The sequence below is a fragment of the Pongo abelii genome, chromosome 8 (genome assembly GCF_028885655.2).
Source record: "Pongo abelii isolate AG06213 chromosome 8, NHGRI_mPonAbe1-v2.0_pri, whole genome shotgun sequence".
Classification (NCBI taxonomy): Eukaryota; Metazoa; Chordata; class Mammalia; order Primates; family Hominidae; genus Pongo; species Pongo abelii.
In genome coordinates this window covers 127,956,624-127,983,589 of record NC_071993.2, presented here as the reverse complement: position 1 = coordinate 127,983,589, position 26,966 = coordinate 127,956,624, and the positions used below count along the sequence as shown (strand labels likewise).

Sequence of the window (26,966 nt, the reverse complement as noted above, 5' to 3'; positions counted from 1 at the left end):
GATTAAACCTAGAGCAAGACCGTGATGGGGCAGCCAGCCACGTTTGGCAGAACATTTCATTAGCAACAGAGCAGGAAAAAGGTACCAGTGAGCAGTAGGAAATGGCTCTGAGACCAGCCAAGAGGAAGCACCTACCACCCACCACCTGGCCTTCTTCCTGAAGAAGCCCCACCTCCAGAGTGGCTTCTCCACCCCCACCCAGGCTTTGTGGCAAAGGGAAGGGCCCAGGCCTTGCCCAGCAGCCTCTGTGGGGGCTGGCACTGGGGCCAGGGTCTGCTGCCCTGAAGTAATTCTCAGTCTTATTCCCAATTTCAGCTGCTTGTTTTAGCTCGTGAAGCCACCTCATTAGTGTGTTGACAACACATATTCTTAATGATCTTTCATGAAAAGATATTCAGAAAGGCTAAATGTGAAAAAAGATTCACACTTATTCAGCTCTTGATTTCTAATGCTTCATGGAGGTGATTATGGCAGTTTTCAGCAATGTGGCTGTGAATATCACCAGACAGAGATCACCTGTTGTTTGGAAGGGGATTTTCAGTTGTGTCTTGACACAGGCTTGGGCTCTGTGTCCCCGTGGGAGTCCTAACTGCTACACTAGCCAGCTGGACTGACACAAACCCAGGCTCTGGGCCTTGTCTGCTCACTGTGTTCACACCGAGCTGCCGTGCCTGTCCCTGCTTCGCTCTCACCATCAGGCAATGCCTTAGTACCTATTTGTTGGCCTTAATTCAAAGCATTTTCATTTTTCAGAATGCACGACTCTGGTATAAAGTTTCTTCTTTCTCTCTGCTTCATAAGTTTGGTAATTCACATGTTGAAGCCTTGTCATCCAGTGTGATGGTATTTGAGGGTTCAGCCTTTTGGAGGTAATTAGGCTGAGGTTGACCCCGTGATGGGATTAGGGCCCATGTAAGGGGAAGACAGAGAGCGAGGCTTGCTTCACGTGCATACACAGAGGAAAGGCCACATGAGTACGCGGCAAGAAGGCAGCGTTCTCCAAGCCAGGAAGTTCCTCACCAGGAGCAAATCTGCTGGCATCTTGGTCTCAGACCTCCAGCCTCTAGAACTATGAGAGATAAATGTCTGTTGTTTAAGCTACTCAGTCTGTGTATTTGGTTATAGCAGCCAAAGCTAAGACAATGGTTGAATAAAGAAATCTGGACAAATAATAAGTAAAGAAAGCTGTGCTTGCCCGTGGTCTTTAGAAAATCTACTGCAGTGTGTCTAGGCAAAGAAAGGGCAGGAAACATGAGCCAGGTACAGGACCAATAATGGATCCTGAATTTCTTCTAGAACTGAGAGGTGAAGCCAGCTGGACTTCCTGGGTCGAGTGGGTACTTGGAGAACTTTTCTGTCTAGCTAAAGGATTGTAAATGCACCAATCAGTGTTCTGTGTCTAGCTAAAGCATTGTAAATGCACCAATCAGCACTCCGTAACAACACACCAATCAGTGCTCTGTGTCTAGCTAAAGGAGTCTAAATGCACCAATCAGCACTCCGTAAAAACACACCAATCAGTGCTCTGTGTCTAGGTAAAGGATTGTAAATGCACCAATCAATCAGCACTCTGTAAAAACGCACCAATCAGTGCTCTGTGTCTAGCTAAAGGATTGTAAACACACCAACCAGCACTCTGTAAAACGGACCCATCAGCACTCTGTAAAATGGACCAATCAGCAGGCTGTGGGCTGGGACAAATAAGGGAATAAAAGCTGGCCATCCCAGCCAGCAGCAACAACCTGCTTGGGTCCCCTTCCATGCTGTGAAAGCTGTGTTGTTTTGCTCTTCATAATAAATCTTGCTGCTGCTCACTCTTTGGGTCCCTGCCACGTTTAAGAGCTGTAACACTCATCGCGAAGGTCTGCGGCTTCATTCTTGAAGTCAGCGAGACCAAGAACCCCCCAGAAGGAACCAACTCTGGACACAGAACTGCTCGCCAAAGCACCGAGTTAGGGACAAATATTCCTGGGACAGGCCTTCCTTTCCATGCAGCTCAGTTCCTTGGCAGCAGGTGTCAGACTGGTTGGTCTAAGGGTAGAAAGAGGCTATGCTTCTCTTTAAAAATTGTACCTCTTGGTGGGTATGATGTGTCACCCAGCAGGCTCAGGAGGGAAAAGACGGAAGTGCTCACCCCTTATCTCCAAGAGCTGTGCACTAAGCCACATTCCCACTCAGGAACTCAGAGGTAGACTTGCCCCGGGTGTGGGTGTCCTTCCTGCCCTGTGCCGCACCCATGGGATTCCCACATACAGGTTTCTCTGGCTACAGCAGAAGCAGCCAGGCTTTAGAGGCTGGGCAACCAGATGACTCCTAAGGAGCCAGCTCATCACGTGGCCTCATGCACAGCAATGCAGAGAACACAAAGGCCTGGAGGGAATTTTTAATTTATTTATCATGTTTGTAAGTTACAGACATTTACGTTTTCAGCAATAACTTATAATAGTTACATCTCATACTTCAACTATTAGACCAGAGAGAACATTAAAGTACAAAGACTTCAAAAATGAGGTTACTGTGATGTATCATAAAAGGAGTTAAAATTCAAAATATCAAAGACCTCACCTATCGGACTAAACATAAATCTTAAAACCTCCTATGAGCCTCTGAGCCTAAAATTACAAAACTCAGCGACTGCTTAAACCAAGGAATTAACAGTTCTGTGTTTTCAAGGTAAGAAAACAAAAAATGCTTTGGTAAGCTATCTTTAATACTAGTTTAAATGTTTCTGTCTTGTTTGTATCTTGAAAGACTGTATATAAGTACAGGCACAGCATATATTTGAGACAACATCTCACAACTTTCATTTACTATAGGTTTCTCAATCATCTTTACATTTAATCAATGAGAAAAGTGATTCAGTCTCTTGAATTTTAAGTTAAAAAAATTACAAAGTATTTCCAGGGATTCTTAAAGCTCTCTCCAAAAGTATAAAATATTATGTACTTTCAAAATCTTAAGCATTCACATTCTTTCTGAGACCAACACAGGATACAAACTTACTCTCCACCTAGATGCTCATGTGCTTTTGGGCACACATAGGCTTAGAACAGTGGTCAAACAGCTCACAGGACCCTGTACTCCTCTTCATCCTGGGCTGTGATGGTGACCACAGCCAGACCAGCCCCCTCCCATCTGCCTTCCAGGTCAGATTCCCTGGCTTTTCTTAAGCTGTCACTCTTCGATGGGTTCTTCCTTGGGGGACTCAAGTTCATTCAATAAGTCTTTGCCAGCTGCTCCAGCTTTTGAAGCAAAGAGAACTGCTCCCTGCTTAAAACCGAGGTTCTTCAAACTCCGGGCATAATCTGCATATATAGCAGTGATGAGTCTCTGTAAACCATAGTTAAGGAAAAGAAGAGTAAAAAGGGCTGTGATGAGACTCTCCACAGGCTCCCAGAAGCAAGAAAGGTGAGTCGCATCTGCTCTGCTGGCTGCTCAGAAGGGACCTGGCGTCCACAGCAGGCAGCACAGGATGAACACAGGAGACTTTTTGCGGGCAGAGGGTGATTCCCGGCCACAGGAGGCCATGTCTCAGTCTATACCATCATTACCTTTCGCACCAGCTGAGTCCAAAGCTTCTCCTTCCAGAAGACCCAACCAACATCCTCCCAGATTCTCCCATAACCTACACTCAACTAAAGATTGGAAGATGAATGATAGGAGAGGAGAAACTTAACCTGCATATCCTCATTCCATTTGAAAGTCTGAGAGGCTGGCAGTTTGGGGGCAGATATTTATTTCTGAATGTTCCCTATATCTGGATGTTGGGTTTTTAGAAAGCCCTGTCCTATCAGGTTTTTTTTATTTATTTATTTTTTAAACAGCCTATTGGGTACTCTGTGCTGATGCTTTGATCCTCAAAATGGATACACTGAACCAGTCACCTTCCCAATGACTAGGTACATGATCTTGAGTAGGCTCAGGCTTTAGTTTAATTTTAAAAAACTTTCAGTGTAGGGCTGGGTGGCTCATGCCTGTAATCTCAGCACTTTGGGAGGCCAAGGTGAGAGGATCGCTTGAGCTAGGAGTTCAAGACCAGCCTGGGCAACATAGTGAGACCTGGGTCACTACCAAAAAAAAAAAAAAAAGCCAAAAAAGCCAGGCACAATGGTGTGGACCTATGGTCCCAGCTACTGGGGAGGATGAGGAGGGACGACTGCTTGAGCCCAGGAAGTCAAGGCTGTAGTGAGCCATGATCGTGCCACTCACTCCAGTCTGGGCAGAAGAGTGAGACCTTACCTCAAAAAAAGGAAAAAAAAAAATTTTAGTTTAGTTTTAGTTTAATTTTCTGTAAAAAAAAAAAAAATATATATATATATATATAAACACACACAGAGAAAGAGGGAGAAAGAGAGGGAGAAGCAAGTACCTGCCATGTAGAAATGAGAGCAAATGTAAGAATTTGAAGCAAAGTGCAGTGAGCAGCAGCAGGACCACGCAAGCACTGGCCCAAGTTCATTCTTTTCTGGTCCTGGGAGTTGCATTCTCAAGTTCATTCTTTTCAAAGAAACCAATGTTGCTCAAGTGACATTTAGAAGAAATAAAATGTTCTGGCTGATGGGTGGGTCATAGTGGCTGGCCTGAGCAACACCCCTCGTTAAGTGCTGTAGTTTGTCCCATATCATATTGTCACTAGAGGTGATCGTGGGAGTCTTTTTTAGTTATTCCAGTATATTTTTTCTAGATAAATATATAAAATTTATTCCATGGAATGCCTGGTCTTGAAAAAGTGCTATTTGAAAGTACCAGGTCCTTCTACCTGTTTCCCAAATCATTCCTTCATCTTCTTTTTAAGTTCAAACAAGACTTGGGGGCCCTGTCCTCTATAGTCCTTCCTGCCTCCCTCCATCCTAGTCAAAGCTGACACCCATGGTGCAGCCACCTTCTTATCTGATTCTTTGTCCTCTAATTTCCCCCTCTTTCCTGACTTTGGTGAATCAGAAAATCAGAACATGGATCTTTCACAATATAATATAGTTCCTGTCCAGGCAGCACAACTAAGGGAAATTCCAAAACCCATGCATGTCACTTTCTTCCTCATCACTATAAACAACTTTGCAAAGGATATCTGTGTCCTCAGTGACTTCAAATGCTCCATACTTGAGGCAAGCTTCCACAAATAAGGCTGCTCTATCAAAGTATCTCATGCTGCTCAACAGAACAAAACAAGAGTTATGCTTTGTGATTTCCGTCACTGGTGGGCAGCAGCATCGAAGGGTATAAAGACATTTACACATTTTCCCTGGGAACCTGTGTACCGCATTAAGATACAAGCACTTTCCTAAGCCCTGGTTTATTAAAAAAAGGAGGGAAGAATACATCTCCAAACCCAAGCTTTTTAAAATTAATACTTTAAAAAATTGTGAAATAGTTTAAATACACAAAAATCTACAGAGATATGACAAGTGCCCATGTACCCCTGTCCAGAGTTGACAAGTAATCTTTTGTCATATTTCCATAATCTACCTCCCTTAGTTTTGAGTAAATGAAATGCTCCACAATTAGTGATGGTTGTTCCTCTTCCAGATTTTCAGACGGGATGTCTCCACCTCACCATGCCTTCTGTCACCTCTCCTCCTGCTCTCTGGGCCTCCTCTCAGTTGCTCTAGTCAGAGCTGAATGGACCCCAATTCTCTGAAGACTTTTAAATTCCTTTTTACTAGGTGCCTGTTAGGTCTGATCAGCATATTAGTAGGAAACTATCATAGCTCCTAGACCAAATGAAGACGTAATGAACATGGACAGCTCCATTCTCCTTTGGGTTTTCTGACAAACCTGAAATGTATACTTCTCCTTTCACTTTACACATCGAGTACCATCACCTGCTAGAACCGTGAGAGAACATGAAGTGACTGCTCACGGGCAGGCCTGAGCAGCCCATGTGAACTCTCGGTTTACCTGTGAAGTGTCTCTGCCACGCTGAAAAAGCAGCCCAGAGAGAGGAGGACCAGGAGAGCCTTTGATTTCTGATTGACTTGTGGAGAACAAAGGTGGTCAACCCACCGCTTTAAAACATCGGCACACTCCTCAGGATTCAAACGGACCTGAGAAAGACACCTGTGTTAACAACAAAAACATCCTGCGCTCTATAAAGAAAAAATAATAATTCAGTTAAAGTGAGATCTGTTTCTATGAAATACAGGCTAGGCTCTGCTTGACTACCACACTGCCCTGAAGCTGCTGCATACTCTGAATAATAACAGTCTGTGCCTACAGGACCCAGGGCCTGGCTCTACCTCTAGACTGTAGTTTTGGCTCAGACTCCGGGAGGAAGAGGAGGCAGCTGCTTTTACTTAATTGCTACCAATGCAAGATCCATTTTTAAATAAGTAATGCAATTTACGCTCATAAAGAATAGGAAAAGGATGACGGTTCCAAGATAGTATTTGCAAAGCAGCTTTGCAGGCCAAAAAATGTTTCTAAGTCATAAGTCCAAAGTTCAGGACTGAGCTTTCTATCCCAAATGTTGAGGGCACCTATTGAAACTTGGAACCACCTACTTTCGCCAGCCATGCAGCCCGATTCCACTCGCCGTATGTCTGCAGGTAGCGGCAGGCGTCTGCAGCCTTGTCTATCAGGCAGAGCAACTGAACGCCCTCTGAAAGACAGAAGCGCATCCCCTCAAGTGACATTGCAGCTCCTTCTTTGAGAAGTCATTAAAAAGTTAAATCCCCATTTGACCTTATCTAGTCTTGCCCATTTTATACCTACTGAAGACATTCTTGATTTAAATTTTGAAACATAATATTAAGAGTTTTACTGTTATTACTCAAGTAACCAGGGTAGGAAGCACAATACAGTCTAGAGAATAAGTAGGGAGAGCATAGTTCTCTCACAGGTTTTATTGTTCTGGTTTGCCTAGGATTGTTGGATTTATGCCTATTATCTTGGCAATTATTAACAGTGCCCCCTTTCACTCTGAAAAGTGTAAACAATTAATTCTGGTTTAGACAATTATATTCATCTGATTTATAGGTAGCAATAATTTTTCTATTTTTCTTCAGCACATGTAAAAAAGAAAGAAATGTCCCTACTAATCAAATACTTGGCTGGGAACAAGTTCTCATTTTTCAGAGAGATGACAAACGTATCAAGTGTGCCTTACCTGCCAATTTGCCATTGGCAATCATATTCGTTGCCACCAACTTAATGGTGCTCTGAGAGGGGCCTGACGAGGTGACAGTAGTGACTAAACAGGCTTTCAGTGAATCACAGTAATAATGCTGGTTATCTGCACTTGTTTCCAACAGCAACTGCACAGCTCTGTCTGTCTAGTAAGAGAAATGGTTTTTCTAATTATGAGAACATTTTCCTCCAACATAACTTTTCAAAATTCATAATGTAGAAAACTAAAGGAAAACACTCATTTTCAAAAAATGCAATTGAATATTTTGTTTACAAATACAAACATTAAACAGAGGTGCTACACTACTCTTTTGAGACAAGCATAAAGCCAGAGGGTGGTGTATCTAGGTGCTCGAGTAATTGCCTATTTTAGCTTTGCACCAGTCAATTCAGACCCAAAAACAAAACAAAACAAATAGCTGGGCTCCACTGGGCATTATGGAAGTCTAAGTTACAAGCTGGTTAACCATATGTTTTTTCTCATGAGGTTTATTGGTATTATTTTGAAAGAAAGCCTAAACTGTCTACAGGGAAGGAGGTACATTCAAGGGGAAAATATTATGAGATATATACATACAGATATATTGCTCTGAAATACGAATTAACTAGCAATTTAATGAAGCATGTAAAGTTATAAAAACTGACATACTTGACCCAAGAGTAGTAGCTGGTCTGTACATTTCCTTGTATGATCATAAGTTGACCGTTTCACTTCCTGTAGATTAACCCTTTCTAGCTGAAATTTCTAGAATTGGAAAAAAAAGAAAAATTAAGCCTGGGTTATAAGAGTTTGGAATTATTTAAATTTTACTGTACTTAAGATCATTTTAATAAACTACTTTGACTTTTCAGGTTACTAGATAATCAACTTTACAGCACTCCAAACATTTAATAAGAATTTAAACAGAAAAAATGTTGATAGATATTATCACTTGGATGCATACCTGCCTGCCTACAGAAACTGACACTTAAGTAGAGCTGGATAAAAACCTATGTGCACTGAAGGATTCTGCAGGAGGTTAAATAAATTATCATGCGAACAGCAGATTCAAATCAAGTGTATAAAGTATTTGTTATTTATAGAAAATTAATGACAATTAAAATGAAGCTAAGTTAAAAATGTAAGACAAACAAGACCGTTTAATAATAAAATTTTAATGTTTAGTAAAAAACTCAGTAATTGTCTATGAGCTTTTCAAATCTTGAATCAGGCTTTTTTTAATGCAAATGTACCAAGGGCGTCTTTCTTTTCTTTTTTTTTTTTTTTTTTGGAGACAGAGTCTTGCTCTGTTACCCAGGCTGGAATGCAGTGGCACAATCTCAGCTCACTGCAACCTCCGCCTCCCGGGTTCAAGTGATTCTCCTGCCTCAGCCTCCTGAGTAGCTGGGACTACAGGCATGCGCCACCACATCCAGCTAATTTTCAAGGGCTTATTTCTATTACTGAACAGTAACTTAGTTTGAAAGTTTCCCAAGTTTAAGATATTGACAAAGATATAAGTAATCAAGATGACAGCGCTAAAGGTTTTGCTGTGTGAAGCAGACTACCTGAAAGTAGGCATTTTCGCAGAGCACATCATAGCATATATCCAGTGGGTTGCTCAGTTTGTCTCGAGGAGCAGCTTCTTTAGGAGCTGTTGTGCTGGCTGACTTTTCCTGGGATAAGCTGTGCAGGTAGTGGGCAGCGACAGTCCAGAAGTGCAGCTCAGATTCATCACCATAGAGCCTGGCAAGGATGAAGCAAAGTTTCGACTGCACTCACAGCACACCTGGCCTGGATGGCTTCCTAGAGTAGACTGAAGGACTGGAAGGGAGGGTTGTCACGTATCCACTGGGATACTGGCATGGGGCCTGGCAGGGTGAAAGGGGTAGGCAGCAAGTTCTCCAGCCCTGCTACTGGGCCTCCAACAATACAGGGGCCTGACTGCACAGGACCCCTTCAGACCCCAACATCTTTCCATTTGTGTTAAGAACAATTATTTACCTGGTTTGCCATTAGCACACCTTTCAATGTGGGCCACTGATTCACATTAGGAAGAAGTTCCTCTGGGATAACTGGCTAGATAAGGTATGAAAGTAATGTGCTATTTATTCTGTGGGGAGAGGAGTCCTTTTTATAAGTGACAAACTCTACTGTAAGTCAGGATATAGAGGTTATCGCTTCTAAATATAATTTATTGGTATATTTAAATATATCTGTATCTGATATTTTAAAACATATTTTAAAAAGCTGTAGGAGGGAGTGCTTTCCAGAGAGGAGGCCTAGATCTCACATTTAAAATGCAATTTGATTTTTTCCCTATTTGTTATTACTACTGTCAAAATTATTTTAAGTTAAATCTAAAGGATGAACTGATACATTTTTTCTAAAATCTAAGTGTTTGTAACTAAAAACCCTTAAAAGAAATGAGTTAATTTGAAATCCTGTCTCTTATACAGGATTATATATCAAACAATATATATATATATTATATATCAAACAATATTACCTTGAAACAAGCAGGCACCTCTGCAAGAGAGTGAATTCTGGATCAAGCAACAGTTTCTTTATGTCACTGTGGAAGGAATCCGGACAAAAGTAAGACAAAAGTTTTCAATCAAACAATAAAGCATGGGGGTTGATCAATATACTCTTGAAATGAAAACTTCCAGTCAAATAACATGTTTAGAATTTACACAAGACAAGGTACTTTACCATGACCCTGAAATTATAAAAGTTGAAGGAGGCTGAGAGTGTTCTCAAGGCTTGGAGAAGCAGCAGCTTTCAGCCACCACAGGGAGCTGCAGTGCTCTCATTTCTGGTTTATAGGCTTACAACAGTTTTTGAAAGTATCAGCTGCCTAACTACTGGAACAAGAATGCCATTGTTGACAAAATCATCAAGAACAGTAAATACTTTAAAGAAGACATTCGTAATTTATTCTGAAACTATTCCAAAAATAAAGTATCTAAGGAAGAATGGCTAGTGCTTTTATAAATTCATATTTCTAAAATAGTAAAATACTGAATATTCACAAATCAGGCAGGAAGATATTCTTTAAATCTATAGTTTCCCATTTAAACATAAATGGTAATCTTTGCATAGAAAAACTATTTTGAATTTTCCATCAATAAAATATCATGTTTAATTTGTTAAATACTATAATTATATGCAACAGATTCTAGATTGCAAAAATGTGTTATGCTTTCCCCAAGAACTCCTTGTAGACCCGTATTTTTTCCTTTCTTATTCCCAGTACATTCTGTTAAATGCCCTTGGCTCTAGGGAGCACATTAATTTCTTAGCCAGACTTGTACACACCAGCACCTGACACAGAGAACTCATTTTAGAAGCGGGAAGCAGACCCAGAACCACCCTGCGATTCATCTCCCACTGTGAGGCTTCATGGAGGTTTGTAGTAGAGGCAGGCTGAGCTACAAGGACGTTCACACTACTGATCTAGTCCTGCCTTGATGTGAGACCAGAGCAGCTGGTGCTCGTGAACTTGGTGAAGACAGATGCTCTGTCACTGTAACTACTGAATAAGTACTTTTTCTGCAAAACACAGACTCTAAAGGGAAGCAAACCTCTAAACAGAATGGTCTCTTCTTGGGCCACTAATATTTTCTAAAACAAAACTTATTTTAATTTTGAAAAGTTGAATTATATTTTTCCTTCTCATATTCCTATCTTCTAATAAAACATGGAGTGCTTACTTAGACAATGAATTCAACTGTTCTTGGAGGAGATTCTTTATTTCTTCATTTTCTGGATAGTCACTGTAAAGAAAAGATTTTGAATGAGTTATCTCTTCACTTAAAACCATGTATTTCTTCACCTGAAAAAAGTTGTGTAAATACAGAGATAACCTTCTCTGTAGTTCTTGGTTAAAAACCTGGTTATAGACCAAAATAACAAAAATCTACTCAGGACCCCACCAATCAACTTTAATATCTGCTTTTATCTTATTGAGTCAAAAACAAGAAAATCAGTAAAGAAAGTCTCCTTGGCTTTCAAGAAACCAGGAAATTTATTAGCAGGGTTTAAAATCTATCAGGTTTAGATTCCTTTTAATGAAGAACTTAGCAATGTTACTAAAGGAATCTGCTCATTCACTGAGCTCTGCAGAATGAATATTCTGAGGAGACAGTGCTTAGAGAACAGACACTTCCTGGCATTATTTTTAAATCCCCCATCCGTGCTGCACATGGCAGGAGTTCATTAATATTTGTGAATTTAATTAATAATCACTAATTGTTTCTGTGAATTTTTTTTGCAATGAGGCAAATATTGAGCTTTATAAGACACAGTATACCCCTGAAACTAATGATGCTGCTTTTAAAAAGAATGTGCCTAGCTCCAAATTCTCCTGCCTTCCATTGCCCTCTTCACACGCATCCTTTTCATCATCAGGACACATCCATGTTCAGACCATAAGACAAGCACACAGCCACCTGAGAGCAATACACGCCCTCACAGCTCCTCACTGACCCACACTTCCACAAAGGCCCGAGAACACAGAGGCAGCCTGGCAATTCTGTAGTGTCTCTGCCTTCTCTCAGCTTTAAAGGCTCCATTCCCTTTAAATGCTGGAGTACAGGCCATGGCTGACTTTCATGGGTGTCTTTCAACCCCAAGTAAATTATGAAAGAAAAAGAAAAATGAAAAAACTTACACATAAGAAATGTCCAAAGAATACTGTCCATTCCAAGGCTGGTGTAATAAGAAGGCTTTCAAGGCAAGAGAAGCCCTTGGAACAAGGAGATAGGGGCACCACACAGGCTCTAGACAACAAAGAAAGGTTTTTAAAACTAAAATGAAGTTTTATACTACAATGAAGCTTCAGCTATAAACCATTTACAGAGCAGTCAGCAGAGAGCAACAGGTAAATCTGGAACAACTGAGAGTATATTCAATGTAGTCACTGCTTAGGAAACACAAGCCAAGAGCAGAGAGAGTCTCTGCATTCATATCTGATTAACATATTCTTCTTTTCCCCCTTTTTTTATTTTTTATTTTTTTTGAGACAAAGCCTCACTCTGTCACCTAGGCTGCAGTGCAGTGGTATGATCTCGGCTCACTGCAACCTCCGCCTCCCGGGTTCAAGCGATTCTCCTGCCTCAGCCTCCCAAGTAACTGGGATTACAAGCACCTGCCACCATGCCTGGCTAATTTTTGCATTTTTAGTAGAGATGGGGTTTCACCATGTTGGCCAGGTTGGTCTCGAACTCCTGACCTCAGGTGATCTGCCCACCTTGGCCTCCCAAAGTGCTGGGATTATAGGCATGAGCCACCACGCCCGGCCTTCTTTTCCCCTTTTAAATTTAAGTATCCTGTGTGGTATACAACTCTGGTACTACTTGAATAAAGGATTCAATGCAATGATTCAACAAATAGCAACAAAGTTCATTATTTTTAAATATTAAAAATAAATATATTTACCTGTATGTACCTTTTGTACTTTTGTTTTTCCGAGACTATTCAACTAACATGGCCTATCAACCATGAGTATGTCACTGAAGGGATCACGCCACCTGTGATCACTAGCATTCCCAGGTCTCACTTATAAAGGTAGCTCTTGAACACAGGGGTTATCTTCTTAGACTCTAGGCCCTAGCATCCCCCACATCCAGCAGCTGGCTTACTTAGAACACTAACAAGCAAGATTTGCCTAGTTGTCAACATGTTTCAGTGCAAAGAAGCAGAAGACCTAAAGGCTGCAATGCCCAGCAGCTCTGCTCTGACCACCCTACACTCTATCGGACTCGACCTTAGCTCCAATTTTCTAGGGGTGCCCTGGCTTTTACAACTTGGCCTTACTGCCAACTCCCCTCCAGAATCCTGAAGAGGCTTTATCCATGGATCCCTTGAATAGATACAATTATGTAAAATGACACAAACTTATAAATGGTGTTGGCTTATTTAAGTGACTGTATTTGTCTGTTTTCATGCTGCTGTAAAGAACTACCTGAGACAGGGTAATTTATAAAGAAAAGAGGTTTAATTGACTCACAGTTCCGTATGGCTGCGGAGGCAAACTTACAATCATGGCAGAAGGTGAAGGGGAAGCAAGGCACGTCTTACATGGCAGCAGGAGAGAGCGAGCGAGGGGGCAAGTGCCACACTTTTAAGCCATCAGATCTCCTAAGAACTCACTATCATGAGAACAGTAAGGGGGAAATCTGCCCCCATGATCCAATCACCCCCTACCAGCTGCCTCCCCTGACCTGTGGGGATTACAATTTGACATGAGATTTGGGTGGAGACACAGAGCCAAATTGTATCAGTGATCCACATGAACTTTGGACTGTGCAGTTATCCAGTATGATATCCAATATGATAGTCACTTAACATATGGCTAGTATAATGAAGGAAATGAATGTTTGTCTAATTTAAACTTAAAAAGTGATTATTGATTCAGTCATTGGATAACTTTTAAATATGTTTGAAACAACTTGACTATATGACTACTTTTTCAACTGAAAATTTTATAAAATCTAAATAGAGCTTGACTGTTTCTGCTGAAAATTTATCCTATAAATTTTGAGGGCAATTCAAGTTATTTTACAATAAATGTAAAATACTCACTGAATTTTGAAGAATGAATAATTTAAAAAAAGTAACATGTCTCACTAGTAACTTTTAATACTGATTATATGTTGAAATAAAACTTTGGATATATTGGCTTAAATAAAATTTTAATTAAAATCAATTTCATCTCTTTTTACTTTTTAAAATGTGGATACTAGAATTTAAACTTACCTATGTGGCTCACATTATGTTTCTATTGGAAAGCTCTGCTTTAGAAAACTATTCTATGTAGTTAAATAAAAATTAAATTATACATAAAATATTTTATGTGGATTTTTCAGTTTAAAAGCCAGAAAGTGATTGGAAATATTTTTAATACATTTTTTTACACCCAAGAATTTTAATATTGATTCAGTAAAATCACTTAAAATGCAGTTCAAATTCCAAAGTCCCTTGTTATTCCGCACATGTCCTGACAGCTGTAGTTTTAAAAATCTGGGGTCCAGTCAAGGCTGGTACACTGCATTGTCATGTCTCTTTAGTCTACTCCAATCTAGAATGGTCCTCTTCCTTTTTGGTTTTGGCCTTACATGACCTTTTCATTTTTGAAGAGTCCTGGTCAGCTGTTGTGGAGAATGCCCTACGTTCTAACTTGTCTGTTTTCTGATTATCAGATTTGGGTTAAACATTTTTGGCAGAGTCTGAACAAAGGATGCTGTGTACTTTTCACTGCATTGCACCAGAAGGAACATGTTAGCTGTCTGGTTACAGGAAACACTAAATCTGATCATCTAGATAAGGGGTATTCGCCAGAGCTCTTTCTTACCAGGGCACCTTCTCCCCTGTATAATTAATTAGTAAGTAACATGTGGGGGAAATATTGTCAGATTGAATTTCCTATTCTCAAACATCCTTTTACTCAGTGATTTGACATCCACAAGTGATCCTTGCTTGAATTCATTATTGTATCAGGGCTGCAAAGTGGTGATTTTCTAATCTTATTCTTTCCGCGTTTGTCAGCTGGCATTCTTCTGTCCACCTGAGCTTTTGCTTCTTGCCCACTTCCTCTTTCCTTACTGTGAGTATTACTATGGAGTGAGGGTTTCTTTAGTATTCTGCACTTACATCAATACCACCATTAGTTTTCATGATGCTCAGACTACCCCCAATTTGACAGGAGAAGCCTCTTATGTCAGGTCCTCCTTGGTTTTTCAATTCCTTACTTGAATTCTGGCACCATAAGATGCCCCAGACCCATCTTGCACCTTTTGTGCCTCTGTCCTGAAATAAACTTTTTGTCCAAAGAGCTCTGGCTCCTTTTAGCCTGGAAATGGAACTTGCAAAGTAAAATCTGGGTGCCATGTGTGCTCACTGCCATTGAGTGTCATTGCAAGAAAACTCTCTGTGAGCAGAGCCAGGGAATATACATGTTCAAGAAGTCATGATTTTTTACCAACCCAAATCCATCCCTGGAATGTTTCTTCCCACCACCGCCACTTCCCATCTGTATCTCCCTTTCTATCAGCACAGATCTTGGTTCCCAAAAACGGCAATTTGGTTACTAATGTGTTCCAGACTACAACAGGCACAAAACAGCTTCAGAATTACTAGTGCCACTGTCAACTACCCCAGTAAAGTTCAACATTCCTTAGCAATTCTGTCCTTAGAATATAAACCCTAAAGGTGTGCAGTGAATGGGAAGTTCTGTGTTTTAGTTATTTGAACTGTTTTTTTTGTGTGTGTGTGTGGTTATGTTACCAATATTGTTGTTATACAGTTTGGTTCAATTGTGTCTTGCATTCAATTTTGGGTTTGCTTTTTCTTTCACTCTTGTTTTCACTGTATATTTTGAATATATAAAATATATAAATGGTTCAAAACTTGAAACTGTATAACAAAGATAGAGAAGTTTCACTGCTATCCCCATACTCTCCGTTTTTCCATCTACGTCTTCTAACTATTCTCATTGGTTTCTGGATTATTCTGTGTATGTGTGGTGTGTGTTTTAGTAAGCAAACATGTGTGCATGAACCTATGTATAAAACCCACCTTTGTACACAAGCAGGCTATACGTGCTCTTTTACATTTGCATTTTTCACTTACACATATCCTGGATATCACTCTACATCAGGTCATAGAGCTATTCCTCACTATTTTACAGCTGCATAGATTATTCCATTCTGCAGATGTCCCCAAATTTATTCAACCAATCTCCTATGGCTAAGCAGTTCGGCTTTTTTCAAAATTTTGCTATGAATAACTTTGTGTGCATTTTGGTCACAGTGTATGAATGTACATCTTAAGATAAATTCTTAGCACTGGGATTGCTGGGTAAAAAGGTAAATGTGCATGCAGCTCTGTTAGATATTGCCAAATTCCTTCCTATAGGGATCTTACTGTGAGCAACGGATGAGAGTGCTTGTTTACTCATAGTCTTGCCAACAGAGTATATTTTCAAGCTTTTGAATCTGATAGGTAAGAAACAATTTTAATTTGTTTTTTTCTCTTTTTAAAAATTTACTTTTTAAAATTATTTTTCTTCTTTTATCCTTACCAGTAGGAGGTCAAATATTTTTCTTATTATAAATAAAGTTGAGTATCATTTCATATGTTGAAGCATCATTTGTTTATCTGATTTTCCCCTCTGTAGACAGTCTGTGACTTGTGAATTACTTTCCCCCGGGTAATCATTTGTATTTGGCTTTGCTTATTGAACACTTTCTTTTATTCTTATTAAAGCTTTTCTTTTGCTTTGAATTTTTTTTTTTTAAATTTCCACTGAGTCATCTTTTCTTTTACATCTGGGCTATAAAGGAAGGATTGTATCTTGGAAAAATGAGGCTTATCTAACTACCTACAGAAGCACTGAACACTTAGCACTGAAAGGGATGCAGGTGGCTAGCTTACTTAACTTTCTTTCTATTCATCCTTCATAGACGACAATCTATATGATTCTCAAGTCAGCCCCATCCGTATTTTAGATAGTATATGTATATGTTTTAGGTAGATTCATGTAGATAGTTGTTGGTATTATATCACAGTATGTTTGGAAATGGTAAATGTCATGGAAAAAATTAACTATACATAATAATCTTGGAATGGTTCAGGGAAAGTTCTCATGCTGTGTGGTAATTTCTTAATCAATGAACAAATGAAAAGATACAAGAGAATCCACGTAGAAGGCAGCATCGAGTGTTTACATCATGCAAGCAAGACAACATTTACTAAGTCTGAATAAAAGGAGGGAAATATCTTATTTTTAAAAACAAATATATGTTATTTCTCCAAAAACAAAATATTGTTGACAGCATCCGAATGAGCATAAACAAACTGAAAGTGACCCTTACTACTTCCCTCCCTCAAATGAATTGAAATCTTTCTTCTGAAGGGTAAAGATCAGCCATGAAAAAGTAATAGGTGATCATCTCACAGCTGGAGAAACTCACCTGCAAGAGCTCATTCACCTCTGAAAATTACACAATTAGAATACAAAAGCAGTTAGCATCACTGCTGTTTGTCATGGATTCTGCTCCATCTGGGCTAAAGTTATGTGAGGTGTGAATCATAACACCCAGGTTTTTAGCTACCTACATGACAGGAATGCACAAAATCAGTAACCAAACAGCCAAGAAGAAAAGCAGTAGAAAAAAGTTACTCCTCCACCACTTGGAAGTGGCAAAATTAAGGTGAGCTGGAAGTCTGGGAAGGAAAGGACCATATTTTGTTATTTTGTTCAGTGTGATTCAATGAGCAGGGAAAAAGAGAGCTAAGGAACACTACTGGCGTTTGGGGCAGGACAATTCTTCATTGCGCCAGATTGTTCCAGGTTGTTTAGCATCCCTGGACCTCCCCACATCTGCAGGTCATTGTGAGACATTTCTGAATGCCCCAAGATTACCGAAAATGACTGTGGAAAGCTGTGGCAGATGAAGAGGAAAGGTTTGTGCATAAATCTGATTTCAGAAAGCTTCCTTCTATATATGCTTACTTAGGAAAAATATGCTTAGCAGTGGCCTTTAACACTGGGGAGGGGAAAACTGGCTAGCCATATGTAGAAAGCTGAAACTGGATCCCTTCCTTACACCTTATACAAAAATTAATTCGAGATGGATTAAAGACTTACATGTTAGACCTAAAACCATAAAAACCCTAGAAGAAAACCTAGGCAATACCATTTAGGACATAGGCATGGGCAAGGACTTCATGTCTAAACCACCAAAAGCAATGGCAACAAAAGCCAAAATTGACAAATGGGATCTCATTAAACTACAGAGCTTCTGCACAGCAAAAGAAACTACCATCAGAGTGAACAGGCAACCTACAGTATGGGAGAAAATTTTTGCAACCTACTCATCTGACAAAGGGCTAATATCCAGAATCTACAAAGAACTCCAACAAATTTACAAGAAAAAAACAACCCCATCAAAAAGTGGGCAAAGGATATGAACAGACACTTCTCAAAAGAAGACATTTATGCAGCCAAAAAACACATGAAAAAATGCTCATCATCACTGGTCATCAGAGAAACGCAAATCAAAAGCACAATGAGATACCATCTCACACCAGTTAGAATGGCAGTCATTAAAAAGTCAGGAAACAACAGGTGCTGGAGAGGATGTGGAGAAACAGGAACACTTTTACACTGTTGGTGGGACTGTAAACTAGTTCAACCATTGTGGAAGTCAGTGTGGCGATTCCTCAGGGATCTAGAACTAGAAATACCATTTGACCCAGCCATCCCATTATATACCCAAAGGATTATAAATCATGCTGCTATAAAGACACATGCACACGTATGTTTATTGTGGCACTATTCACAGTAGCAAAGACTTGGAACCAACCCAATGTCCAACAATGATAGACTGGATTAAGGAAATGTGGCACATATACACCATGGAATACTATGCAGCCATAAAAAATGATGAGTTCATGTCCTTTGCAGGGACATGGATGAAGCTGGAAACCATCATTCTCAGCAAACTATCGCAAGGACAAAAAACCAAACACCGCATTTTTTCACTCATAGGTGGGAATTGAACGATGAGAACACATGGACACAGGCAGGGGAACATCACACACCGGGGACTGTTGTGGGGTGGGGGGAGGGGGGAGGGATAGCAATAGGAGATATACCTAATGCTAAATGACGAGTTAATGGGTGCAGCACACCAACATGGCCCATGTATACATATGTAACAAACCTGCACATTGTGCACATGTACCCTAGAACTTAAAGTATAATAATAATAAAATTAAAAAAAAAAATTGGGGAGGAAATTAGGTTGAACAGTCCCTGATATCAAGTCAATACTATTTAAAGGGTGTGGAAACTGCATGATACCAGAATGCTATTAAACAAGTCTCATATTCTTGCATTCCTTTTAAATGCTGCTAAAAAGACTACTAAGATTTATTTTGATGGCACTTTGTGTCCCTGACAAATTAGGCAGCTGATAAGAAAGGTTCTCCAACTCAAAAACAGGAATTCTAATCTTCTAATTTGTCTGACTGCCCCCTCTTTATTGGAGGAAGAAGTGGCCTATCTAAGCTGCTCTAAAAAAATGTACAGATGTGAATCAATATTTTATGTTCTCTACTTGTTATCAAGGAGAATTGAAGAAAACACAGGAAATACCAATGTTAGGACCTATTTTATTTTTATCCCATGTCAGTAAGCCCCAGATATACTTCTAATTCCTCAGAATAGAAATATACCACATCAAACTTTTTTCCTCAAGACCAAATCGGCCATGAATCTGGAGGTGAACACACAGATGTCTTTTTCCTCACTCCACATTTACACTACCACAGTTTTCATTCTTTAACATTTATTAAGGGTTGTTCTGAGTTTGAAGTTCAATTTGTGGAATGAATACACAATTGCATTGACCTTTCCCAATTGCTATTTAGATTTTTTTCTCTTTCTGGCTGAGGCTGTAACATTAGAGATTGAAAAGAATATAAAAAAAAAAAAATCAGAAAAATTTTAAAAGAAACATGTGATCTAAAATCTGGCCACAGGCCAGATGTTCAAGTATGGTATTGAACATGGGTTAACAGGATGGACTCCATTTCTGTGGTCAGTTTAATTTAAGAATAAGCTACACCGTGACTTTGGAGCTTTTTAGATTCAAATTTTATATAAAAAGTGAAGGAAAAGCTCTTCAAACATTTAGATAGCAGTTCCACACTTCTTTATCTAGAATTAGTAACCAATTTTTTCAAAAACCACCCTTGAAGTTCCTTCAATTTCCTCAATACCTTTAGGTTTAAAATGAATACCAATGCTTGCCCTTTCCTAGGAGGCCATCCTGGTGCTTCTCCAGAGCTGGCAAATGACTCAAGGACAGACATGGGAATGTAGGTCTTGAATTCTGGCTTCACCTGATGGCAGTCAGTTACACAGTAAGAAGTGGTGGTGCCCAAATGCAGTGGGCAGGGGTGGGCAGTGACAAAAACCAAAGCATACCTAACGTAAGTTAAACGCAGCCCCGCTAACATGAGCAGCAACTCGGTAGTGCCTCAAGCATGAACACAAAGTGAAAAACCAGGTTTTTAAAACCTTACTGTGTCTGAAGTGCCAAATATTGACTCTGCGAAGGTTCAGAAAAGTCTCATGAAATTTTCTACTGTCAGCCTGGAGTGTGCACCAAAGTTTTGCTGGGAGAATACTCAGGCAAAAAGTTCCCTCCTGTGCTCCAAGTAGGATCAAGTATCTTCCAAGGATGAACACTGTATTGCATCAGCCAAAAGCTGCCTTTTAAACTGATAAATGGATGCATTCAAAATTGTCCCATTCTTTTTTTTTAGAAGTCACATATGGGGTATATTCTACTAAAATGTTTCTTATTCTGGTAAAAAGCAATGTCAAAACAACCATACAAAACAGAGCAAGATACTGCAATCTCCTAATTTGCTTGACTGGTCATTTTACTAGTCACAGACTGGCATCAAAATTCATAATACTAAGAACACTTTCTAAAGTGACTTTTCAATGATATATGGTTTCAAAAGACATAAGGCCATTATTAAAAAGCCAGCAGCCTTATCTCTAGATTTATGTCCTCTGATGAGTTCGCCTAAATTCTGAGTAAGCCATTTTTATAAAAGTAAACACCTTTTATCTTGTTAACAAACCAAAGAAAAGAGTCAAAAAAGGGGCACTTAAAAAACCTGAGTTGAGAATGATTGACATCTATAGTTACAAAGATTGCAGCATCTCAGCAGTAAAAACACTCAAGCTTCAAGTTAATATATTTTCTTAAACTCAGATTCTAAGAAAATAAGACTGAAATGAAACAGAAACAGCAGCTCTCTCCCCAAAATACAGGAGCTTGTGGCAAAGTAAAGACAGGTTTCATTAGGATTCCATACCCCTATCATTAGGATTCCATACCGGTTAACTCTTGTTCATCCATTCTGAAGCACGCAGACTTCATAGACATCTCTAGGACTCTGATGCACCCATCATCTGAGGCCAAGATCACTTTATCTGACGTACACCAGTCCACATCCAATATACGAAAGGTCACATTTCTGCCACTTCTTAAACTGCTCACCATCTGAACCTTCAAGAGTGAATTTGGGCATCACTTCCAGACAGAAAAGGAAGATCTTTATTATTCCAGATTAAATGGTCAAGGAAGACAGTCTGTGGCAAAGGCCCAGTTCAAGTTTAGAACTGAACAGCCTCTGGCAATCTATCTTCCACAAACAGGCAGCATTTTAAAGGTCTCAAAGACAGTGATAACATTAAAAAATAAATAAATCGGCTGGGCGCGGTGGCTCACGCCTATAATCCCAGGACTTTAGGAGGCCGAGGCAGGCAGATCACCTCAGGTCAGGAGTTTGAGACCAGCCTGCCCAACATGGTGGAACCCCGTCTCTACTAAAAATATACAACATTAGCCGGGCATGGTGGCACATGCCTATAATCCCAGCTACTAGGGAGGCTGAGGCAGGAGAGTCACTTGAACCCAGGAGGTGGAGGTTGCAGTAAGTCAAGATCGCGCCATTGCACTCCAGCCTGGGCGACAAGAGTGAAACTCCATATCAAAATAAAAAATACAAATAAAATAAATAAATCTTGAGTTGTTACCTTTAGAACACAAATATCGTAAAGTAAAATAATTTGTTATGGGAAACTTGACAAACTCATTAAATACTTTTCATTTCTAAATCAGAAGTTTTTTAACAAAACACAGTTCATATGGCTAACAATTTATTTACGTTTTATCCTCATGGAGAGGGCCTACCTCTTTAGTATCCCACACTTCAGCTCCATCATTGTACATTGCTATTAATTTTTGATTTCCTTTACCAGGAGCAAAACGAATCTTCCTCACCCAACTTCGGTGTGTAGGTATTCCTCTGAAGACAAAGAAACAAAAACATCAATACAACGTAGAGTGAGATCTGGTCACCAGAAGCTATGTCTAACATCTCTATTTCCATTTCTAACAGGTCTGATGATGGGAGAACCCTTTACTTGCTGGGACTGGGGGCCACATCTGACAGAAAGGGCCTGCCCTTTAAGGTCAGCTAAGACTTCTGCAGGGGCCACTTGCAGATAACTATCTCCTAAGAATGCTTGGCTCGAGGCCCATCCTCCCAAGTTTAGGTGAAGGGACCCAAGGGTCCAAGCTACACCTCCACAAGTTTACTGATCCTGCTTGCCAAGTCACAAGCCTCTAATGGAACCATATCAAGATGTCATTTTTTGGCCGGGCACGCTGGCTCACGCCCGTAATCCCAGCACTTTGGGAAGCCAAGGCGGGCGGATCACAAGGTCAGGAGATCGAGACCATCCTGGCTAACATGGTGAAACCCCGTCTCTACTAAAAGAATACAAAAAAATTAGCCGGGCGTGGTGGCAGGCGCCTGTAGTCCCAGCTACTCGGGTGGCTGAGGCAGGAGAATGGTGTGAACCCAGGAGTCGGAGCTTGCAGTGAGCCGAGATCGCACCACTGCACTCCAGCCTGGGCGACAGAGCAAGACTCCATCTCAAAAAAAAAAAAAAAAAAAAGATGTCTTTTTTTGTTTTTAAATGAAATAACAAGATTTCATTCTTGGCTTATACCTGGATACTCTGCCTTTCAAGTCCCAGAAATTTAAATTTCCATCCACATCTCCAAGCACTAATGTATCACCTTTCCAAGCGATGCAGGTAATACTACCCATACTTCCCTAGAAAACAACAGCAACAAACACATATAGATATCACTATGCTGTATAAGACATCATAATAAAGAAATATTTTAATAAAACTTAATTTAAAGGGCTGTGCTTTAGTATGCTTTTAGTCATCAAATCCTAAAACAGACTTCAGACACTAACAAAGAGCCACATTGCCTATCAATTTCAACTATGAAGAAATAGGCGATTTCAACTTGATAGACATTAAGTAGTTACTGGAACTAGATTTAAAGAGAGGGGATGTCTTTTGAGGAACAAATAACTCAAAAAAAAAAAAAAAAAAAAAAAGAGGAAATTAAAGTAAGAAAAACAGAGAAGTAAAGGGAAGGTTTTCCAGAGAGCCAACTCAAACTTATCTCTCACTGCAAAAGGATAACTAAATCCATTCCAAGGGAAACTTAAAGCTCTTTTATAACTAATTGTGTGGTGATTTTTCTATTGAAAAAAGGATCCAGAGCTTCACTGACACCTTTTGGAACATTGTGGAATCATGAAAGTGAAGAGATGCTGTTTACTAAAGGCATATGCAGTTTAAATTCACAGAAAGCTTTGCACAGAAGTTACATATAGAAGCACAATATAAGAATGAAATGCTGCTGTAATCAATCTAACTTGGAGGAAGAAAGGAACTTGCAGTTCTAACAGATGCTCAGAGGCGGTATCATGGAGGGCTCAGCAGCCTGGGCTCTGCAGTCACACTGCCTGGGCTTGAATCCCAGCTTGAAACTGGTATGTGATTCGAGGCATGTTTACTTAACCTTTCTGTCTTGGATTTATTGTCAATAAAGTAGGGTAAGTTCGTGAAACTTGAGTTGTTGCTAGTATTAATAAATTTATAAAGGCAAAGGCCTTAAAGCAATGCCTGCCATGCAGTAAATAGTCAATACATGTTAGCTATTAAATAATATTACTGCTCAATTACTTCTCTATTTATTAAAAGAAATCTTATTTTTGCATTTATTGTACAACATAAAAATTCAAATGGTATCCATGGTAAAAAGTAAGAAAACTCTAGTGGTTTGAATAATTGACCATTAGTAGACCAGCATACACACTGAATACCGTATAAACTCTGGTACTAGTCAAGAAACAAAACAAAAACTGGATTTAAAAATCACTATTATAATAAAGTCCATTAATAAAAAAACTTATATTAAAGAAATGAAATTCTGTATAATATGAAGCAACACTTTAAGATATCTACTTTCCTAACCATATAATAGAATGTTTAATTAAGAAGTTGCCTTTGAAGAGACTTCTGAAACTAGGTCATAATAGACTCTGCAACTTCCTTCTTGCTTTCTCAGATCACTTACTCTAGGGGAGGCCAGTTGTCATGTCGTGAGGACACTCAAGCAGCCTTATGGAAAGATCGACATGAAGAAGAACTAAGGTCCCTCATCAACAGCCAGCATTAATGTGCAATAGCCTGTGAGTCAGCCATCTTGGAAACAGATCCTTCTGTCCCGTTACACTTCAAAAGACTGTAGCCACAGTCAACATCTAGATTGTAACTTTATGAGACCCCAAAGCCACCTATAAAATTATGGGGGTTGGCATTCTACTAGAGCATTCCATTTTTAGATGGCAATTTAAAATAAATATACCTATTTTAAAAAATCCCCTCATGCCTTCAATTAACCATTATAATAGCCTGCATTAGTTAACATAAACATTTTCATGATCCATCTATTAAAAACTATCTATGAGATGCATGCTGACATAAATGATTAATGGCAAAACTTTAGTTACAGATTCCACAAGGCCATAAGGATATATGTAAGTTAGTAAATGTTAATAATACTATTACACTTACAACCTGATTACTATTATCCAAAAATAATACTAGATTGTAAGTCAAATCCTTCAGGGTAATGCCTGAAATGGAAAGAAGACAGATACTGAAGTCAGACAGGCCTGAGTTTAAAACACTGCTGTGCCACATAAGTAAGCTGGGTAACTTTGGGAAAGTTACTTATTCTCCCACAGTTTTGTTATAGGTAAAATGGAGATAACTCCTCATGGATTATTACGGGGATAAAAATGAGTAGCACACAGTAAACATTTAATCAAAATAGTTACAGCGTTATTCGCTAGCAGTATGGAACAAGTTTAATCGATAATATCTCCTTAAATAAAGTTTATTTACATTAGGCTTTTCTGAAGTTTCCAACTTAACTATGCCTTCACTGGATACGGAACCAACAAAACAAAATCTTCTTGATGAAGATTTAATCAAGGTTGTACTCACATCTGGTGGAATCCGAGCGCTATCTTTTACTGAGTTTCCTTCAACAGTGAGATGATAAACTTGGCCATCATTATCGGTAAATACAAAATGTTCCCGGGCAGAGATGTTCTGACTAAGTTCAGATTTACTTTCTGCCTCCTGCAGCAAGCTTTGGGATAGTGAAACATAAGATAAAGATTTTTTTTTTCCCCCTGGAGTGATACCCATAATTAATTAACTTGCCCAAAGTACAGATGCATTAAGAGGAGGTCCAAAACTATTTTTTTAAAAGTCTGAAACTAATATTTGCCCAGCTAATTATGGGTAGACATGAATCACTCCTAAACAGCCATAACATCAGAGGAAGTTTACCCTGCACAGAGAGAAATGGTGATCTAAACTTAATACAAGAAAAATAAAATTCATAGAGGTTTTTGCTACAGAACTGTGCTCAACAGAAGGGAGGCTGTACAGTGACCCAACATTATCTCTGAAGCTTTTTATCTGTAAGATTGGTATGGATGGGGATGATAACACAAATTTAGGATTCCCAACACATTTTCTTTGGTGTGCATAAATGATAATATGATCTATCTGTATGTCTACACTATGTTCATTTGAATTTCAGAAGCTGAAGTGTATGGAGTAGAAGGGCACTCAGAATGATCACATTTACCAATAGATGCTAATGGGTGACTATTACTGCATATGTTATTAGTTACAATAAACAGTATAGTACAGTCATAAAAATGATAAAATTAACTTTTTAGTAATCTGGGTATGTACTGAAAGATGAAACTAAGTATGTTCAAAAGCAGAGTCCAACTTGCTACCATAGACACCTTCCGATGACACTTGTCAACTTCCCAGACATGACACTAATGGCACAAATGACAGTGTCAAGAAACACTGTACTGTACCTGATCACAGATGATTCAACAATACTCAGCTCTGTGTCTGAGACTACGGTCTGGCGGGCCATGGCCTCTCGAGTAGCAAGTTGCTTCTTTCTCAGGCTCTTCAAGTTGTGAGATGGTGACCACTCCTGTAAAGCAAAGGCAGACAAACCTAGAAGTGCTAGGTTTCCTTCTGTCAAAGAATCGTCCAGAAGAGCTGGGCACACACACCACTGCCCAGTATCATTTATTATTACTACACATGAATCCACATTTGTTCTTTAGATTTTACCTAGAGAAAGGCTGAATGAATTTTAATTGGAGCTTTTATGGCAAACTTCCAAAAGGTCTGACCTTTTGATGTTTTTATGAAATATTTACAAAATGAAAATAATGAATTCAATGACAGTATTGCCTATTCCTCGTCTCCTCCCCCATCTCTTACGTGCACAGGATAAGACAATCACAGTTCTCCAACCAGGGTCCTTTATCATCCATAGATTCCTCCAAAATCACTTGTTTTATTTATATCCTTTTAAATTCCACCTACTGTAAAGCCTGGTAGTCCAATATCCTTGCATATGTATAAGTTCTTAACATGTAGTTATTTCACGTGTATTTCTAATTTACATAAATAGTATTGTGTTTATATATGTGTGTGTGTGTGTGTGTGTGTATATATATATATATATACTTCATCCTGTTTCTTACTCTTTCCACTGTATTTAAGTCCTCTTCCTCCTGTTTCTGCATGCTACCTAACACTCCATGGGTGCATCAGCCAATTGTTAATCTGTCTCCTCTCTCAGTAAAAACATGCAGATGGTCTCCAAACTCATATCATAACAAAACACACCAGTCAATATCCTTGCAAAAGTTCATTTACAACCAAGAGCTCAGCGGACACAGAAGATGTCTGTGTTTGCCCAAGTGCTGCCAGTGTGCTTTACAGAATGGCTCCATTGGTCTACATTCCTACCAGCAATGCACAAGGATTCCCATACCCTAT

General features: G+C 39.4%; 1 protein-coding gene across 1 annotated transcript in view; it reads right to left on the bottom strand.

Moving 5' to 3' along the window:
• Positions 1-2,371: 2,371 nt before the first annotated feature.
• WDR11 (WD repeat domain 11) overlaps positions 2,372-26,966 on the bottom strand; it is a 58,423-nt gene continuing 33,828 nt past the window's right edge. The window contains exons 15-29 of the mRNA XM_024253701.3: positions 25,982-26,106; positions 25,083-25,230; positions 22,716-22,822; positions 21,892-22,006; positions 21,033-21,204; positions 11,781-11,889; positions 10,822-10,884; positions 9,615-9,680; positions 8,674-8,851; positions 7,775-7,870; positions 7,106-7,271; positions 6,501-6,598; positions 5,899-6,044; positions 5,069-5,148; positions 2,372-3,332 (exon numbers count right to left, since the gene is read on the bottom strand). Of these exons, the coding sequence (XP_024109469.2) occupies positions 3,175-3,332; positions 5,069-5,148; positions 5,899-6,044; positions 6,501-6,598; positions 7,106-7,271; positions 7,775-7,870; positions 8,674-8,851; positions 9,615-9,680; positions 10,822-10,884; positions 11,781-11,889; positions 21,033-21,204; positions 21,892-22,006; positions 22,716-22,822; positions 25,083-25,230; positions 25,982-26,106 (1,827 nt within the window). The 3' untranslated portion in view covers positions 2,372-3,174. The remainder of the gene's footprint in view (positions 3,333-5,068; positions 5,149-5,898; positions 6,045-6,500; positions 6,599-7,105; positions 7,272-7,774; positions 7,871-8,673; positions 8,852-9,614; positions 9,681-10,821; positions 10,885-11,780; positions 11,890-21,032; positions 21,205-21,891; positions 22,007-22,715; positions 22,823-25,082; positions 25,231-25,981; positions 26,107-26,966) is intronic.